The 18,512-nt window shown below is 34.9% G+C and overlaps 3 protein-coding genes across 3 annotated transcripts; 1 reads left to right on the top strand and 2 right to left on the bottom strand.

Annotated features, from left to right (window-relative positions):
- Positions 1-576: 576 nt before the first annotated feature.
- On the top strand, positions 577-1,665 carry LOC128245964 (phosphatidylinositol 4,5-bisphosphate 3-kinase catalytic subunit beta isoform-like). The gene is made up of 2 exons (XM_052964181.1): positions 577-737; positions 1,236-1,665. The coding sequence occupies exons 1-2, from the start codon at positions 577-579 to the stop codon at positions 1,663-1,665; spliced, it is 591 nt and encodes a 196-aa protein (XP_052820141.1).
- A 1,721-nt stretch (positions 1,666-3,386) lies between these two features.
- On the bottom strand, positions 3,387-7,791 carry LOC128246581 (cytidine deaminase-like). The gene is made up of 4 exons (XM_052964844.1): positions 7,476-7,791; positions 5,496-5,612; positions 4,837-5,003; positions 3,387-4,136 (listed from the first exon to the last, which is right to left on the bottom strand). Exons 1-4 carry the CDS (start codon positions 7,483-7,485, stop codon positions 4,014-4,016), a joined length of 417 nt encoding a protein of 138 aa, XP_052820804.1. The 5' UTR covers positions 7,486-7,791; the 3' UTR covers positions 3,387-4,013.
- A 442-nt stretch (positions 7,792-8,233) lies between these two features.
- Positions 8,234-18,180, bottom strand: LOC128246580 (cytidine deaminase-like). Its single transcript, XM_052964842.1, has 4 exons — positions 18,145-18,180; positions 15,039-15,155; positions 11,469-11,638; positions 8,234-9,368 (listed from the first exon to the last, which is right to left on the bottom strand). The coding sequence occupies exons 1-4, from the start codon at positions 18,152-18,154 to the stop codon at positions 9,240-9,242; spliced, it is 426 nt and encodes a 141-aa protein (XP_052820802.1). The 5' UTR covers positions 18,155-18,180; the 3' UTR covers positions 8,234-9,239.
- Positions 18,181-18,512: the final 332 nt, after the last annotated feature.

The following is an 18,512-nucleotide window of genomic DNA, read 5'->3' as shown; positions in this document are numbered from 1 at the left end:
CACTTTCAAGTTATTTATTGTAATGAATTGTTTAATCTATCTTCAAATATAGGTTATAATTCGCAAAAGAAAATCGCATACCTTGTAGAAAACTACACGTTTTGTTAGACATTTAAACACCGTTAATCCGAACACCCTTTATCTGAAAATATCGCTATTTCGAACTTAATTTTTGATCCCGATATTTAAATGTACTAAACCACATCCAAATAATTGTTTCTCCTTTCTATGGCTATCTAATATATAACAAACTTCATTTCAAACGCGACAATAACAATAAATGAAAAGTCCAAGACATTAAGTAAAATGTTTTATTAATGTTGTTCTACTTCAGTCTAGATGTCTGGTTAAGAAAATTAATACCCTATATCAAAATATGGCCCCCTTAAATAAGAGGTAGATTACAGAAAAACAAAATAATTTAATTTTTATTAATTAGTACAGAGTTACCTATTTTTTTAAATTATATATATATATATATATATATATATATATATATAACACATACATTATTATTATTAATATATTTAAAAAGCCAGACTATTCCTATACTCAGGAACCCAACTTACACTCACAATGCCTTTTCTGCAGATGTTCCACAACGATTTCGGTCACTTCATGGGCCACGTGAAGGCCAAGGCAGGCATACGAAGGGAGAGAACACCGTTTGTGCTGACCAAAGATTTCATGAACGCCGTAACAGGGGGCGATGCCGGACACAAGGAGAAAGTTACAGAGTAATTTAATTCATTTGTATTTGTCTTCTTCATGTACATGACGATGGAGAACCCAGAATTAATTAAGTGGAAAGTGCTCTTTATTGCGAGGTTTATGGTTTTTAAATAACAAATTTTACATTGTTTGCCGTGCACTAGACCAAAAGGTCATCTGGGTTCTCCACTATGTACATGCTTGCGTGAAAAACTATTCGTTTTAAAAGATTAAATGCGTGCTTGTGTAATGAAATCTGTTGCGATCGACTGATAATATCTTTCAATTGTTTATCTGATGATTACGTTTTTAATTCAATAAACAATCTACATTCAAATTCGAAATAACGCTTGCATGTATTCTAAGTAGTGCAATACGGCCGTAGTTCACAATGATGACGTCACGTCATAACATGTATCATTGCGCTAAGGTTAAATGACGTATTTAAACGAAATAGTGCCTCATTTGAATGTAATGCAATATGAAAAATGTGTCTTCAGAATAATGTTGTTTTTTCATTACAGATTAATGCTTATGTGCTTCGAATTGTTCATGACGATTCGTCGGAACGGTACGTTATTCCTGACGCTCCTGAACTTGATGTCGCATTGTAACCTACCGGAACTGAACTGCCAGGAGGATATAACCTACTGTCGAGCAAGACTCGGCATGGACAAACCAGATCACGAGGTCGCGAAACAGTTCTTCCTGGACCTCTACAGCTCGTACAAGAAACAATGGACCGTCAACCTGAACTTCTTTTTCCACAGGATAAACAAAGCTGTGAACATGAAATCTCCTAGTCAGGAATGTTTAAGGTCCAATCAATCACGGTCAACTTCCGCGTCACACATTCTGCGAACACTGCATAGGTCGATTAAACATGATTGGAATACAGTTTGTTTGAACACCAACGTTGTGATCGGTCGTCGTCGATTTTTGATTTACCATTAACAATGCTTACGTCGATGGGCATAGATTAAGAAAGCATGGATATTTGTTATCCCAACGATAAGCGTATAACAGACAATCGTATAAAACGTTGATATTAAAGATATCCTCAAATTATATTTTAGTTAGTTTGCACGTAAAATGATTCGCTTGGATACCATATCTTTTTAGATCAACATTGACCAATCGATTTGGCTATCTTTGAACAAACCAATGAATACCTAGTTTTATTCGATTGTTTCGAGCAGCAATGGAATTGTATAAATGCATTTGACAGAAGAAATGCAAGTTTAACAGTATTAAACATGTATCGCGAGAAGGACTCAAAGACTAAATGATGTGTGTATTTGTGTATAATTAATATGAACATATTCAACTTGGCCAGTTTTGTTCTCCACAGAAAACTCGTATCTTTATAAAGCTACGTTTGTTTTTGCTTACTAAACCCGGCTGAAGACGGATGAAAACATGAAGCAAGCAAAATAAAACATCTGTGTATGACTAACAACCATTCTTATGAAAACAACCTAGTATAAATCATATAGCACGAGGAGTATATACAGTATTTGGTGATGTTTAAACATTTTCGACATTGAGGCATTATTCTGTTACCAATATCTGATGTTGTATTTTCATTATGCACCAGTCAATTGTAAACTCGACCCCCCCCCCCGCAGGTCCGGGGGTATACCGGGCATAGCCGGTGAAATGGGCCGTGTTTAAACCTTCCATGTAGCCCCACAGTGCCGGGTAAATGCGGTGGATTTGTTTCGCGCCAAAAAAAGCGGTGAATGGGCCTTACCTAGGGTCCATAGGGTTCGGGGGCATTTGGCGGGGATTTTACCTAGACTTCAATGGCTGGACCGAAAGTCAAAGTCCCCGCTATTCTCCTGACCTTTGGGGTGGTGGTTACAATTGACTGGTGCATAAACATGTGATTCATGTTCCGTTCTTATGTTTCCATGTTATTAAGGTTGCTTATACGCTGATTCATGTTCCGTTCTTATGTTTCCATGTTATTAAGGTTGCTTATACGCTAAAAGCGGGGAAACAAATCGCAAAACTTTAACCGCAAAACATGAAAAGCATTATAAACATTTGTTTTCATAAATTGTATTCAACATTGTTTCATAAATTGTAACATTAATTCATTCATTTGTATTTAACTCATTTTATCAAACAATGATAAATCAAGTTTATAGTTTGGCAAAAATGTTGAACAATCGTTACAATATCTCAAATACTATAGTCGAACCCCGTTGGCTCGAACTCACAGGGACCGGCGAATTTCATCGAGCCAAGCGGGAAATTCGAGCCAAGCGGGAATGCCCACCTTTAGTATAAAGAGTTCGGTCGTTTACATCCAGTTCGAGCCAACGAAGATTTCGAGGTCGGGCCAACGGAATTCGGCTGTAGTACAATTTAAAAAGAGTAAGTTGTGTACAACGCACTATCAATTGTAGATACAATACATTTTGACTTTGTTCTTTTACTGTTTTATACTGTTCTATGTGTGTTCTGTCCGCTTTTATTGATATATTATAAATAACAATTCTATACACAAATTCAAATGACTCTAAAGCAATAATCAAGAAGAGTTATCATTTTATCTGTTAACGCTGTGCAATATTATTTTTATGAAATTATTAAATATATTCTTCTGTTCACTCGACCGCTCATGTATGTTTATTTTTCTAATAAATAATAAACTTTAAACTACACAGTGTTTTATTCTTTGTATTGTTACACGATATATATCTGAAGATCATATAAAATATATATTGGTTGTTAGAACATAATAGAAAGCAGAAACTACCTTCAATTGAGCTGGACTGTATTCAGTAATCACCTCCGAGTTCACTTAATTTAAAGATTTGAGTCCAAGTGTTCTGATTAGACAGTAAAAATAACTGACCAATGAGGTGAATGGAATCAATGAGGCGTGTCTAAGGATAAAGATAAGAACAATATTGAATACGGCCCCAGCTGACCGTTTTATTGAAACTATATATTGACTGTGGTGAAAGGCGCACCATTCAACCGTTTTGAAAATCAGATCCCAGGATTTCATACTTATGTTCAAAAATGATGATTTATGTATTTTTCTTTCAGCCATGTATAATTAATTTCCGAACATAAATATGAAAACCTGCGTTCAAATTAATTCCAAGACAAAAAAAAAATATAAAAAAGTTGTCAAAACGGTAAATCTGTGAGAGTGCAGTTTTAAGAAACTTGACCAAATAGAACCATAATTGTGATTTAAAAACAATTACTGTAAATGAAGACGATATTTCTTGAAATTGTCTTAAATGAATCAGGTAGATATGTTCTGAACAAATAATTCAATATTATTTCTTGGCAGTGGGCAAGAACGGATTCTGAACAAATCCCAAGGGAAGTAACTCGCTAGTTTTCATCATCGTATACGTCATATCCGGTTTCGTCATGATAACGTCCCAGTCGCCTCCAAACTGGAAATAAACAGACTACATTAGCGATAAATTTAAAACTGCGTTTATATTGATGAGCTTTTGAATTATTTCAATTCAATTAAACTGACATCGTCGGCAACCACGGAGTTCTTCCGTTACACTTCATGCATACGAAGCATAGCGTAGACTCACTAGTGTTTATCGGTGGTAACTGATTGTTCTATCGACTTTGGAAATATATCTTAAAATGATCATAAGCCCATCGAAATAGAGTACCCAGTATACCGCTGTGTTTTCATAAACTTGAAGTAAACCGAGAACTATATGGTGTCAATAAAATTTATCATTTAGAGAGATTCTCACAGATATCGTGTTTAGGCCTACCATTTTCAAGCAAAATATTCAAATCACACATGGACTTTGAATAGACTTAGACACTGTAAATGGTAAAAAATTCTCCATTTATTTATATACAAAATCAGGTAGCATCAATGTTAATTCGTCCTGGATTCGCCAGGGGCGTAGCAAGCCCTCTATCCATGCGGATTCATAATTGTGCTAGGGAGATTAGGTGGCATACCCCCTCGGAAATTTTAAAAAACCCAGGTCCGATTTTGTGCATTCTTGGCGTTCTGATGTGCTTTATTTAGTACTGGAAAATGGACGGTTACTAGCGTATAGGCAGCTACGCGCCCGGATTATCATTACAGCACAGCACCAATTGAATGGATAGAATTACCTCTACTAGATACTGTCGACAAGGTCCACAAGGCGATATGACATTTTCAGTCTGGTTACTGGAGACCGCAATGGCCTTGAACTTCGTGTGACCTTCCGAAACGGCCTTGGCTATGGCCGTCTGCTCAGCACATATAGACGAGTAGGCGACGTTTTCTATATTACATCCTGAAACATTTACACTTTAAATTACAATTTCGAGGACCAAATTGCTCTTATGATCTGCATAGGCTTTGATAACCGAGCAATCTAACATAACTTCATGCCAAAGAGGAGTCGGAGAAGGAAATTTATGTTGAGCTAAGGTTTTTCCTTACTATTAAAACCGTTTTTATGTGGAAAAAATGTTGTTGTTGTTGTTGTTGTTGTTGTTGTAAATGAAACTTTTCAAAGCAAAAATTGACTTATTGTGTTTTTTAATTGGACGTCAACAAAATAAAACGCAGCGAATAAAATAATGTTTTGAAACCAACAGTGCCTTAAGTTACATAGCCATGTCTGTCATCAATTAGTTTTTTTTTATATTATTACAATGATAAAAACAGTTAAAGTTTGGATTTGGGTTTAATTTATTGTGCAGTCATATCATTAAATATATTTGATATACTTATATGAAGCTATATATATATCAGCATACGTTTAGGCTTAAATCTCTCGAACCTGTATATATGGTGCCATCTTCACAAAGTAGTGCCGCGCCAACCGGAAAATTGCTGTATTTACAGTACGCATGTTTCTTCGCACTCACGCTTTTACTGATCAGTTCTTTTATTATCGCTGAAATATAAGGAACAAATGATGTTTGGAAAGTATTAAGGAGCTTATACAAAAATATATGTAAATATACAGTCCGGGTAATAAGGATTGAAACTGGAAGTGAAGAAGAAGTTGAAGGAGGTGCAGTTACAGTCCTGGTGCTTGTTTTGGTGGTAGTAGTAGTAGTAGTAGTAGAAGTAGAAGTAGTGGTGATGGTGGTGGTGGTTGTGGTGGTGTTGGTGGTGGTGGTTGTAGTAGTAGAAGTAGTAGTAGTAGTAGTAGTAGAAGTAGTAGCAGTAGTGGTAGTGGTTGTGGTGGTGTTGTTGTTGTTGTTGTTGTTGGTGGTGGTAGTAGAAGTAGTAGTAGTAGTGGAAGTGATAGTGGTTGTTGTTGTGGTGGTGGTGGTGGTGGTGGTAGTAGAAGTAGTGGTAATAGTAGTAGTAGTAGCAGCAGCAGTAGTAGTAGTAGTAGTAGTAGTAGTTGTAGTAGTAGTAGTAGTAGTAGTAGTAGTAGTAGTAGTAGTAGTAGTAGTAGTAGTAGTAGTAGTAGTAGTAGTAGTAGTAGTAATAGTAGTAGTAGTAGTAGTAGTAGTAGTAGTAGTTGTAGTAGAAGTAGTAGTAGTAGTAGTAGTAGTAGTAGTAGTAGTAGTAGTAGTAGTAGTAGTAGTAGTAGTAGTAGTAGTAGTAGTAGTAGTAGTAGTAGTAGTAGTAGTAGCAGTAGTAGTAGTAGTAGTTGTAGTTGTAGTAGTAGTGTAGTAGTAGTAGTAGTAGTAGTAGCAGCAGCAGCAGCAGCAGCAGTAGTAGTAGTAGTAGTAGTAGTAGTAGTAGTAGTAGTAGTAGTAGTAGTATTTGTAGTAGTAGTAGTAGTAGTAGTTGTAGTAACAGCAGCAGCAGCAGTAGTAGTAGTAGTAGTAGTAGTAGTAGTAGTAGTAGTAGTAGTAGTAGTAGTAGTAGTAGTAGTAGTAGTAGTAGTAGTAGTAGTAGTAGTAGTAGTAGTAGTAGTAGTAGTAGAAGTAGTAGTAGTAGTTGTAGCAGCAGCAGCAGCAGCAGCAGCAGCAGTAGCAGTAGCAGTAGCAGTAGCAGTAGCAGTAGCAGTAGCAGTAGCAGTAGTAGTAGTAGTAGTAGTTGGCTGTTTCAGTTTGTGGTGTTGGTGTTGGTAGGGGTAGTGTTTGTAATAGTTTATGTGGTAATTCTAACACTAGAATGGAAGTTGAAGTGGACTGGATGGAGGCCGTGGTCGTGGTGGTGGTTTTATTAGTAGTGGAAATGGTTGAAATAGAATTCGTATTATTAAGTTGAATTATAAGTATAAAGTCATGGTAGTGGTAATGGAAGTGGCCGTGGCAGCGGTGGCATTGGAAGTGGCATTGGAAGTGGTAGTTTTAGTGCTAGTTGGACCGATAGTGCAAGCGGCAGTGGTAGTGGTTGCTGTAGTTGCAGCGCTACCACAAACAGCAGAATCAGTAGCAGTAGTAGTTATAGTTACAATAGTAGTGGTGGTGAAGAGTGGTAGTAGTGGTGGTGGTGATATCAGTCGTTGTTATTGTATTGGTAGTAGAGATGGCGGTGGTGATGGTGTTGTTGATGTTGAAGGTGGTGGTGGTTTGTTCCGATGGTTGTGGTGGTGGAGGTGGTGGAGGTGTGGTGTGATGTTAATGGTTCAAATATTAAATCCAATAATACATTTACATACTACTAAATATATATGGTATCTGTTAGAGTTTTTAACGTGTACAACTTTTTTTTACATGAAACGAATTTAAATCATTATATAAATGTAATAAATGTTTCGAACATTTTAACATTTTGCTGTACTAAATATTTCAACTGGATCGTTGCTAACATGTTAATAACTTTTATTATAACTGTTATAAAAGTAACTTACTTTCATCCATAATTATATATATAACTCCTTGCTAAAAAAACACGGTCTTATAAATCGAAAATATCTCAATTTGGAAACTCCAATGTTTATTTCACTGAAATTTCCTGGTTTATAGCTCCAATATTACTGCCTGTAAGATTCGTGTAAATACAGCTTTTTATAAGTTTATAACCTAAGTTCAATAAAACTCAACTTATATTAATACCGACATTTCACTCTTAAGGTATTTACAACCGTAGTTTTTAGATAGCTGATGACTATATTCTCTTCCGGTATGTATTGATTATTGCAACGTAAACAAGCGAATAAAAACACAATTAAGACTAGTTTCATTTTGCAATAAACATTCACACTAAACGATGCGTAGCCACGCAATTACTCACGGATGACATTAGTTGTAAACAGTCGCGATCTTTTAACTCCATTTAATGTATCTGTACGTGCTTCAAAATGTAAGCAAATATATATTATTCAAATTAATCTGACACTGTATAACAAATTTGTTTACTTTACTTCGAATGAACATTGATTTATATGATAAACATCCAAATACAGTCTGGAAATCAGGACAATTTCAACCCTCTACTAAACTCGCAATACATAATCAACATATTATCAACAACAGTCACTGTACACTGGTGGTAGAATCCACATATTTCGATCTTTATCTAAGCCATGAACCAAACAGAGTAACAAATAGCAGATGCGCCAGCCAATCGATTATTGGAAACACCAGACAACGAGACAACAAAGACATCTGTTGTTTACGTGTGTCCAAAACTTTATTAATCTTATATGGAAAGTCTGAACGATGACACAATACACATATAGCATTCTTTGCAAATGTAATAATAAAACAAAACGGAAAAAAATAAAGAAAATAAATAAGACTGTAAATAAGAAAATACAATTCTACAGACTTAATGTCTTGTAGTATATGTTGCATTATGGGTCGGATGATATTTCTTAACCATATTTACTTCACCAGACTTGTATCAATGAAATAGTTCGAATCCGTATGCTTGTCGATTATTTCCGGGAAGTTTTTTGTTGAGAAAGTTTGCTATTTTTTTGTCAATATTATATACGCATTTACATGTATTGAAAAAAAAAATCACAATTTGTACACATTGCCTCAAACATGGGGTCGTTTCTAGAACTTGAGTATCTAAATATTCACCATTGTTCATTTAACTGTCAGAATAAAGACACACGCGACTCGAAAAATTGCCACACAAAAACTACAACATCTTTTTTTATAAACTTTCATTTATTTTTTAGTGGTACTGCATTCAACTGCACTCAACTTTCTTCCACAAATCATAGATCAGCATAAACAAACGAAATTAAAGTAAGCGGAACAATATTTGGTCTACCTTATAGTGACACTCTTATTCAAAATCAATACATAAACATGTTTAACAAACATCATTTTTAAATGATAAATCTTTAACTGCTTACAAAACAGTGCATTTATAGAAACTAATAATTACTGAAAGCAATATTGTAACCGTGTATTTAATAGCTGAAAACGCACAAATATTAAATGATTGGTGAGTGCTTAAAGATTAACTATGATCTTATTTAGTCTCACAATGTAGAAATAACGTTTTTTTCTGCACCTTTTTTCAAATTACACACGTCATCCTACATAAGAACCATTGTTTTCGACATGTCTACATTTTTAACAAATGACGTAATCATCACTTAATATGCGTGTCGGTAGTTTTACTGAACAGCATTGTGAAGTAACTCCTCTGTAAGTTACACCTTGCTGACTTTCTCTTCTTGAAGAGATTCCGGGACAAAACATAGGGGAAGTAACTCTCCGGTTTTCATTGTTTTATACGTCATATCCGGTTTCGTCATAATTACGTCCCAGCTTACGCCGAACTGTAAAAAAGCCATGAGTTGAAACGAATATCTTTATGTATTTATGTCAGTGTGTGTGTGTACCACGTGATAAAAAACGTCATATATGCTACGTCGGAGGGCAACATTTTGCTTAAAATAAAGACTTAAATCAAAGATAACTTTTTGACTACACCATTTTAAATAAAACAAAGGGCAGTCTATGCCACTTAAGGAGCACCGCCTTCGTTTTATTGCCGAAGTTTGATAAGGTGATTAGTTTCACCAAACACATCGACAAACCTGCTACCAAACTAATGTTTTGACAGTTTAGACAGTGCTCTGTAGGACCTTATTATTCCCAGATCATTTTTTTCACAGGTCTGGGGAAAATAGGATCCTATTCTTTCAAACTGTGACATATATGATTGACCGAAATGGTGGTAAGCAAGAGAATCATATTCTTCACAGATTTTGTCGATGACATTGCTGTTTGATAAAATTGATATTAAAAATGTAATAACAAAAAGAAATAAAAAATAATAAAAATAATAATGATAATAATAATAGCATGATAAAAGTACTACTACTACTACTAATAATAATAATAATAATAACAATAATAATAATAATAAGAAGAAGAAGAAGAAGAAGAAGAAGAAGAAGAAGAAGAAGAAGAAGAAGAAGAAGAAGAAGAAGGAGGAGGAGGAGGAGGAGGAGGAGATGATGATGATGATGATGATGATGAAGAAGAAGAAGAAGAAGAAGAAGAAGAAGAAGAAGAAGAAGAAGAAGAAGAAGAAGAAGATGATGAAGAAGAAGAAGAACAACAACAACAACAACAACAACACCGCCAATTCTTAAAACTCTTTTCTCTTTATTTATCTTGGTCGGATTGTGTCCCCGGGGGTGAATTGTTACACTATCGTAAATGCTCGATTATATCAGGCAAGCTCGGAACAAAACTATCTTTAAACTCGTTTTCACTGCTTGTCCGAAATTTACCCGTTGAAAGCGTTGGAAATACTTTTTCCAGTACATCTGTCTATGCCAACACAACTCTCGACAACACACACAATGTCATCTACCTTTACTAGGCATACACCAACTATTACGGTGCCAACAAGAACCAATACTATTCTTACTTATACCACTTATACCTGTACAGCAACAACATAAAAAAACAAAAACAAAATCTATCTCTACAACAACCGCCACTGCGCCTACAACTGCAGCCAACTAACAGCAACAACAACAACAGAAACGACAACAACAAAATCAACGATTCTTTATGACAAGAATATATACGCATACGTGTATATCAACAAAATATATCTGCAATACTTGAAATAGCAATCTGTGACAAATGTGACTCAGTTGTAAACTTTTTTTGTTAAAAAATGATGGTATTTTTTACCTGTGAGGAATGTGAGGAGCTGTGACATATATGTTCGAAATGGGTGACAAATGAGATCTTATTTTTCCCAGGTGGGAAGAATATGATCTGGGAAAAATAAGGTCTTACAGTGCTCTGTCAGACGGCCGTATTGTGAAAAGATTTGTCGAAGGGTTTTAAGAAATTGAACTCTGTTAAAGACCGAAGGCGGGGCTCTGTAAGCGGCATATACTATGCTATGTTTCACTTTAAATGGTGAAGAAATAGTGAAGTTATCTTCATTCGAAGCAAAATGTTGCCTTCCGACGTAGAATTCATGACACAATTTGTCACGTGGTATACACACACTGTATGTATATGGAGATAAAGTCACATTTTCTAACAAATTATCGAAGGAGAATCTATGTGTTTAAAGCTACGTTACTAACATTTTGAACTAGACAGAATTTGGCCTAATATAGCTATCCATATCGCAAATAGAAGGTACATATAACAACATTTCTCGTATTCATAAAAACGTTTTATCATATTGAAATGAAATAAATTCATCCGTCTTCTTAATTCTTCTTAACTCTCGCGTTATTTAATAATGTTCAGATAGCATTCAACTAGGACAGCTCTAAAATAGTGTACGTATTATAAATGAGTTTAAAACTACATAAATAAACACATATAACTGCATAATATATGCATGTATATAACTATACAAATATACATAAATTATTCATTTATTGAAGTGAATTTACCTCGACAAGGAACTGTCTACACGCACCGCAGGGTGATATAGTTTCGTTGGCAAGATCACTCGCTATGGCTATGGCCTTGAACTCCCGGTGACCTTCAGACACGGCCTTGACCAGGGCGGTCCTCTCGGCGCAGATTGTAAGGCCGTAGGAGACGTTCTCCACGTTGCATCCTGAATTTGGATCAGTCGAGCATTAAAATATGTTTGCAATATTGGCATGGCGTTCGCTTTGTTCTCCTCAGATATGAACTTGTCATGGAGGATCATTTTTATGCCATGCGATTTGTAAGTGAAAAGTTATCAAAAGCTTTACAAATTTGTTAAAGCGAATATATAAGTATAATGCAGTTGGTGTTCTTTATCTCAGCTGCAATCGAGCTTTGCAATCTTACAAAACCAAAGTCGCTCGTTTGTCCGATTAGTGCAATGGTGAGCACCGCTTCTCACCTAGGCGACCCGGGTTCGATTCTCGGCCTGGGCGCGTGTGAGTTTAGTTTGTGGTCGCCAAGCCGGACAAGTGGCTTTCCTACGGGTTTTCCCCACAAAACAAGACCACACACCCACAACACAAGACCACACCCCGACAACACAAGACCACACCCCCACAACACAAGACCACACTCTCACGTAAAATCGTGAATCCGAGAGTTATTAATATAATATTGTAATAACTTGTTTCACAATAGTTGTAAAATATATAAGTTTAAACTAAAGTCGCTCGTTTTTAGTTCTACACACGATTGTGATCTGTCTATTTAAATTTACAACCCTTTCAAATGATATAAAACTTGACCTTTGCCATAGTCACCCAGAGTTATCAGGTAACACGAAGTCATTATAAAAGAAAACAGAAGTTTTTGGAAAGAAACACAAATATTATCAGATATCCAAAGTCGTTGTAAAAGGAAGTAAAATATGACACGGATTTGGACAACTTGGACTTGCATCAATCGATGTCCTGAAAAGTTTTCAGCATGATGGATTGTTAGAAAGAACCCACATGAACAATTACTTACAAATACCATCACAACTAAACATGATAACATGTTTATACCACGAACCTTAGTTTATAATGTGTAATGTCGGTTATCTGACTAGAAATGTTTTAAGTATTCACATTGCAAGATAATAATCAAAGACCTATAATTGCTGTTTATTTAAGTTATCTTAGCCGTAAATCTTGCGCTGCTTTCGGGTGCTCGGGGACTCGGGTAATGATATGGCGAAAACTAAACGAGTAATGTCCTTACGAGTAATTTATTGAAACGTGCAGTTTACACCTAAAGCGTGGATACGCCGCCTGGGAATTTACGATTTAAAACCTCACGATCTTCATCACAACGGGCAATTGCGAATATTTTCCGCAACATCTTCGGATATGTTCGGGACGCGAATCATCACATAACAATATATATGTAAATTGAAAAACGCTTATCTTGTTATTATCTGTATTGTGTCAGCAGGCACCTAAAAACTTAAATCAACATATTAGAAAGTGTTGATTTATGATATGTTAAATAAATTGTTGTATTTAGTGTTTTAACGTTCAAAAGTAATTAGAAGCGATTGATGTTTTCACGCGTTATTGTGACGTCATTTTATAAACTGTTTCCGGTTACTGTCTGGTCACTCTATTTACTGAATGGGTTTAAAAGAATAATAATAAGGTTTTCTTAAATGAAATGAAGTATTTTTAACAATTCTTGAATTAAATAATAAACTATTGGTGTAAATATAAGTAATGGATATCATGATTTATGTCATGTTCGGGGATAGGAACGCAGCTGGGCTGGTTAAAGTATGTGTAGAGCCCTAACAAGTGCGTTCAAACAATGATACTGACATGAATTTGCTTATTTAAAAACAAAATAACCTTTAAAAACACCACGGATTGTAATATTTCAATTAGTTAAAGGATACTGAGTCCGATTCTCTAAGAAGAATGACATTTGAATACATTTTGGCTAAGGATTGCATCTTTCGTGCTAGGCATGTGTAAGCTGTGTGCATGTGTTGATTGTTATACTTCCGAGTTCTCACTTGTGTTCAAGAGAGAGGTTGCGAAAATCCATGTGTACGTTTACGTGCGGGCTACTTTTTGTGCACTACGTCATACTGATATGTGTACATTGTATTAGTTGAGAATGGTTTAAGTCACATTTAAAAAGGAATAGAAAAACAGTCACGTTTCTGTTACTTGAAAATAATTTTGGTGATCGTAACCACTATGTATTTGGTCAAGATACGCAATCCCGCGTAAGAGTACAAACAATGTGGTGAAATGAAAAGAGCAGATTCAGTAGATTTATCATGATTAGGAAGTCATTTAAACAACAAACCATAACGTTTCAAAATCTACAAAGATGGAAAGAAAGTAGCCAATGTTGTGATATGGTATAAACATGATTTGATTCAGTGTCATGTGTAAATAAAAAAGAAGAATACATTCTACATTGAGTAGTCACTTTCGAATTAGTGTTATTTGCCCTGTCGCAAAGATAAAATACATGTACACTCATGAATGAACTTTGGTAGCGCATTATCTATTTCATTGTGTGTGTTATCTTGTTTGAAAGTTGAAGCAATAAGTCCCTCTTTATTGCATACAATGTAACTTGTATATTCTATAAAATAAACACTTGAAATTTGCACAAAGTGTGCCTTAAAATATCGAAAAAAACAGATTTAGAATCGACGATTATTTGCATTGAAGTAATAATCAATCAAGCTTCAAGTGAGCCTTAGAATATGCTAGGCAGACAGTTGTTCATCATACTTAAGAAAGCGTGGTAAAATGACATTAATCGTTAAATTGTTAATTTTCGTTTCATTAATTACTTTATTCTTTTCACAAATTGTTTCCTGACCCAATACAATATTTATACGAGTATCAGCAAACCTACATACACAAGTTTACAGCTGCAGTCTCACAGATTGACCGTGTTTGCAGTTATTTTATTTTTTCGTCTCAGAAAAACATGACTTTTGCACAAAACAGATTTTAATTGTTTGGAAAACTGCCACATTTTGATTTCTCCTGAAGCGTTAGTTACGCTTAAAGCAATAAATAGTAAATTATCGAAAAGAAATATGAGAACTGCGATTTGTAAGCAGTCTTATATTACTGTTTATCACTGCAAAACAATTGGCTTTTTCAAAATAAGACAAAAAATATATAAACAGTTTCAAAACTGCCAATCAGTGAGAGTGGAGCTTTAGAGCGAAATTTCGTAAATGACTTTTTAACTCAATTGGACCTCGTATATGTTCATGTAGTTACAGTTTACATACACGTACACGTCGTGTTTTGGTGACCTCTCATATGTATAAGGAATACCATGTATATAATCCTAACTGAAATATGTCGTTCCCACCAAAAACGTTACGTAAATGAAAATGTAATACCCAGATGGCTTACCTAACGTATACGATGTATGGAAGTTCTAATACCAACAGCAATATAATGTAATCAGCAACTTACAACCATGTCATCTTAACATCATATGTCATACCAGACATTACTGACTTTACTGCGATTATACGCAAAGTATCAAAATTAGTAGTATGTAACCTGTATATACTGTTCCATCTTGGCAAAGAAGAGCCGCCCCGACACGGAAATTGCTGTAAGGGTTGTAAGCGTGCGTCTTGGCCTCCTGACATCTTCTGACGAGGTCATCTATTTGCTCTAGAATGTAGTTTGATGGGCGGTCAAAAAGTATATCAAAAGCATTAGCGTAATATGCACACGTAGCCTTTGTATAGTAATAATCATATATAGGAATACGACTCTCAGTCGTGGTTTCAGGCGTTATTGTTACTTATAAAGATGAAAGTGTGTATATCGATATCAGAGTGAATTATGTGTCTATTTATTAAATATATTTTTTATGGCTGGGCATAGTAACATTCTGCAGAATGGTATAACTTCACTGGAGCTTTACCTTAACCTTATGTAAACATAGACCACAGGTCCACCACGGAAGTGTCGACAGCTCTATTTCTTTGCACCACCGTAAAGTGGTGGAGCTGGCGTTTAGAGACCGTGTATAAGGACCGGCCAGTCAGACCCCGAAGGTATATATGGACTGAGGCGTTAGCTAAGCAAACCCACATGCACACGTTTAAAGCTGCACTCTCACAGATTGAGCTAACGCCTCTATACACCTTCGGGGGCTGACTGGCCGGTCCTTGTAATGTTATATGACCTTCAGTGGTGTGTTATTTCTTAAATATATATCACACAATTTTCTGAAAACCAGACCATATTTTTACGTTCATTCATTCTTAACTTTATCCGTGTTCTTTTATTTTGAGGCTGATAAAGGTTTCAATAACATGATTGTCTGAAACTAAGCCACATTTGACATGCATCTAGTCTGAGCATTATCAGACTTTTGATAAATTATCAAAATAATCTTCTATAGAACATGTTTGTATTAATTACGTGTTCTTATGTAAAGCAAACAAAATGAGTCATTGCATTTGTTGATAATCATACATGAACCACCATTAACTGAAAGTATTTGGTATTATTGGGTGAAAGGTAGATGTAAAATAAAATTGCAATTTTAAAGATGTTTTCAAAGTTACTTTCAATATTGTAATGAATATAAAACTAACCCATTTAAGGTATCAGTCCCCAAATTCTCCAACTTTCTTAAGTCCCTAACAACGATCATAAGTTTAAATTTCAATGCCGGAACTGACCTATAAAATGTATTGCATCATTTGAAATGTTATAACCTACTGATAACTTATGTAAAAAAATGACTGAAAATTCATAGAAAAAAATGAGGCATTTTTTTTCTATTTTGAATATTATTTGTCAGTATTTCAATGTCAAAAGAACTTGTTTTGGCTCGAACTCCAAGGGACCGGCGGAAATACATCGAGCCTCGAAAAAATCGAGCCAAGCGGGAATGATAACATTCAGTACAAAAACAATCGGTTCATTATATCCAGTTCGAGCCAACGAGGATTTCGAGCCAAGCGAGTACGAGCAAACGGGGTTCGCCTGTATTTGTTCTCCATTAAACATTAAACCCTTTCATATGATACCAAAATAATAGGGGGTCACCGGGCATCAACATTTCACAGTAGTATTGTAAACTGTATACCTTAATTAAAGTGGCACTCTTATTTAAAATCAATACATACACATGTATAACAATCATACAATTTGAGTGATTAACCTTTAACAACTTAGCAAATAATGCATTTATGGAAAATATTAATTACTGATAACAAGATTGTAACCCTGTAATTGATAGCGGAATATGCAAACAAATAATTAAATGATTTGTGAATGCTTAAAGAATTACTCTGATTAGATATCGTCTCATAAGGTAGAAATACCGTGTTTTATGCACATTTCTTTCAAATTAAACTCGGTATCCTTCATAAGAATCATTGTTTTCGACATTTATTCATCTTCTTTTTTGCTATATTAAAACAATAGTATTAATTGTGGTAACTCATATTTGGGAGTAAGAGTGCATCTTTAACAATAGTGAGAGGGTTATTGGTGAAAATACAACATGTCACGTACTTTCTTGTAATATATATTTTTCAGTTTTTTGCTTATTTCTTTCATATAGTCAATATTTGCTATTTCGAAGTCATTGGGAATCCTTGAGGAATGCTTGGTGAAAACGAACATTCGATATAACCGAAATATCAGAGGTAATTACTAAATCTAACATATTCGAAAAAAAGTTCGGCATAACCAGACCATCGAGATAACAGAGTTCGACATAGCGAGGTTCGACAGTAGTTTGATTGTGACGAAAGCTGATAGCTAGTAGAATCTCACTTGAGGATTCGTTTCCATAGGTGAAGCAAGCCTATTTTGAGAGGCCATGAGATCGAATCCAAAACCTATTGGTGAAAGGCGGACGATATATTGCCATATGCTCGTTGAGTAGGCCCCATAGTATATTTCTTTATCAAAACTATTATCAAGAGCATGTCATTGAATATATGAGTTATATTACCAGGATAAGGGTCTCGCGCAACTTCGAATAATTTACGGCATAGAACGTGATCATGCACACTTTCAAGTTATTTATTGTTATGAATTGTTTCATCTATCTTCAAATATAGGTTATAATTCGCATACCTTGTAGGAAAACATTTTATTATACATTAAAACACCGTTAATCCGAATATCCTTTATCCGAAATTATCGCTATTTCGAACTTAATTTTCGATCCCGATTTTTAATTGACCTAAAACACATCAAATTAACTGTTTCTACCTTCTATGGCTATCTAATATATAACAAACTTCATTTCAAACGCGACAATAACAATAAATGAAATGTCCAAGACTTTAAGTAAAATGTTTTATTATTGTTGTTGTTCTTTAGTCTAGATTTCTGGTTAAGAAAAAATAATACTCTATATAAAAATATAGCCCCCTTAAATAAGAGGTAGATTACAGAAAAACAAAACAAAATTAATTCTTATTAATGAGTACAGAGTCATCTATTTTTTAAAATTAAATATATATATATATATATCACATATACATAATATATGTAAAAGTAATTTTATAGTACATACAAACTAGTAAATTCCATATCGAAGCTTGCACTGAAATGTTTATTAAATGGATTATAAATATAATACATCAAAATATAAACGTATATAAACGTAGGTAAGAAAGTTGTGTACCTTGCTCCATGGCTCTGCGAGTGGCTTTAAATCTTATCACCGATAAAGTCATACGAACGACCACCCGATGGAAAGAAGCCAACACTTCGTAATTTTACATCGCGTATGTTTGTTCATATGCGTGTATCGTAAAACAAGACTAATTTTGATGCAAAGCATCAAAGACGTCGCGAGTGATGTTAACACATGACTTAATGGAAGAAGATGTAGTTTAGTAGCATACCATACCTTACCTATTTGGTTATGGCGAAAAGCAGTTTTTTAAGAACAATTAACGACCTCTCTCCAATAAGCAATGAGCCCACTTCGAACCTGTTTTGCAATGAGCATCGGTTATGTTTTACAACAATTAAAAGACATACACATAT

Source organism: Mya arenaria, chromosome 9 (genome assembly GCF_026914265.1).
Source record: "Mya arenaria isolate MELC-2E11 chromosome 9, ASM2691426v1".
In the NCBI taxonomy this organism is placed as follows: Eukaryota; Metazoa; Mollusca; class Bivalvia; order Myida; family Myidae; genus Mya; species Mya arenaria.
This window is presented reverse-complemented; position numbering and strand designations above follow the sequence as displayed.

What these genes read in the sequence shown, in the direction of transcription:
- LOC128246581 (XM_052964844.1), bottom strand. An exon ending in AGATGGCACCATATATACAG is followed by an intron (nt 5,004 to 5,495) that starts GTTCGAGAGATT and finishes TAAATGTTTCAG; the next exon opens with GATGTAATATAGAAAACGTC. An exon ending in GTCGACAGTATCTAGTAGAG is followed by an intron (nt 4,137 to 4,836) that starts GTAATTCTATCC and finishes GTTTATTTCCAG; the next exon opens with TTTGGAGGCGACTGGGACGT.
- LOC128245964 (XM_052964181.1), top strand. Translation starts at nt 577, where the DNA reads ATGCCTTTTCTGCAGATGTTCCACAACGATTTCGGTCACTTCATGGGC. An exon ending in CACAAGGAGAAAGTTACAGA is followed by an intron (nt 738 to 1,235) that starts GTAATTTAATTC and finishes TTTTCATTACAG; the next exon opens with ATTAATGCTTATGTGCTTCG.
- LOC128246580 (XM_052964842.1), bottom strand. An exon ending in AGATGGAACAGTATATACAG is followed by an intron (nt 11,639 to 15,038) that starts GTTACATACTAC and finishes ATCCAAATTCAG; the next exon opens with GATGCAACGTGGAGAACGTC. An exon ending in GTAGACAGTTCCTTGTCGAG is followed by an intron (nt 9,369 to 11,468) that starts GTAAATTCACTT and finishes GCTTTTTTACAG; the next exon opens with TTCGGCGTAAGCTGGGACGT.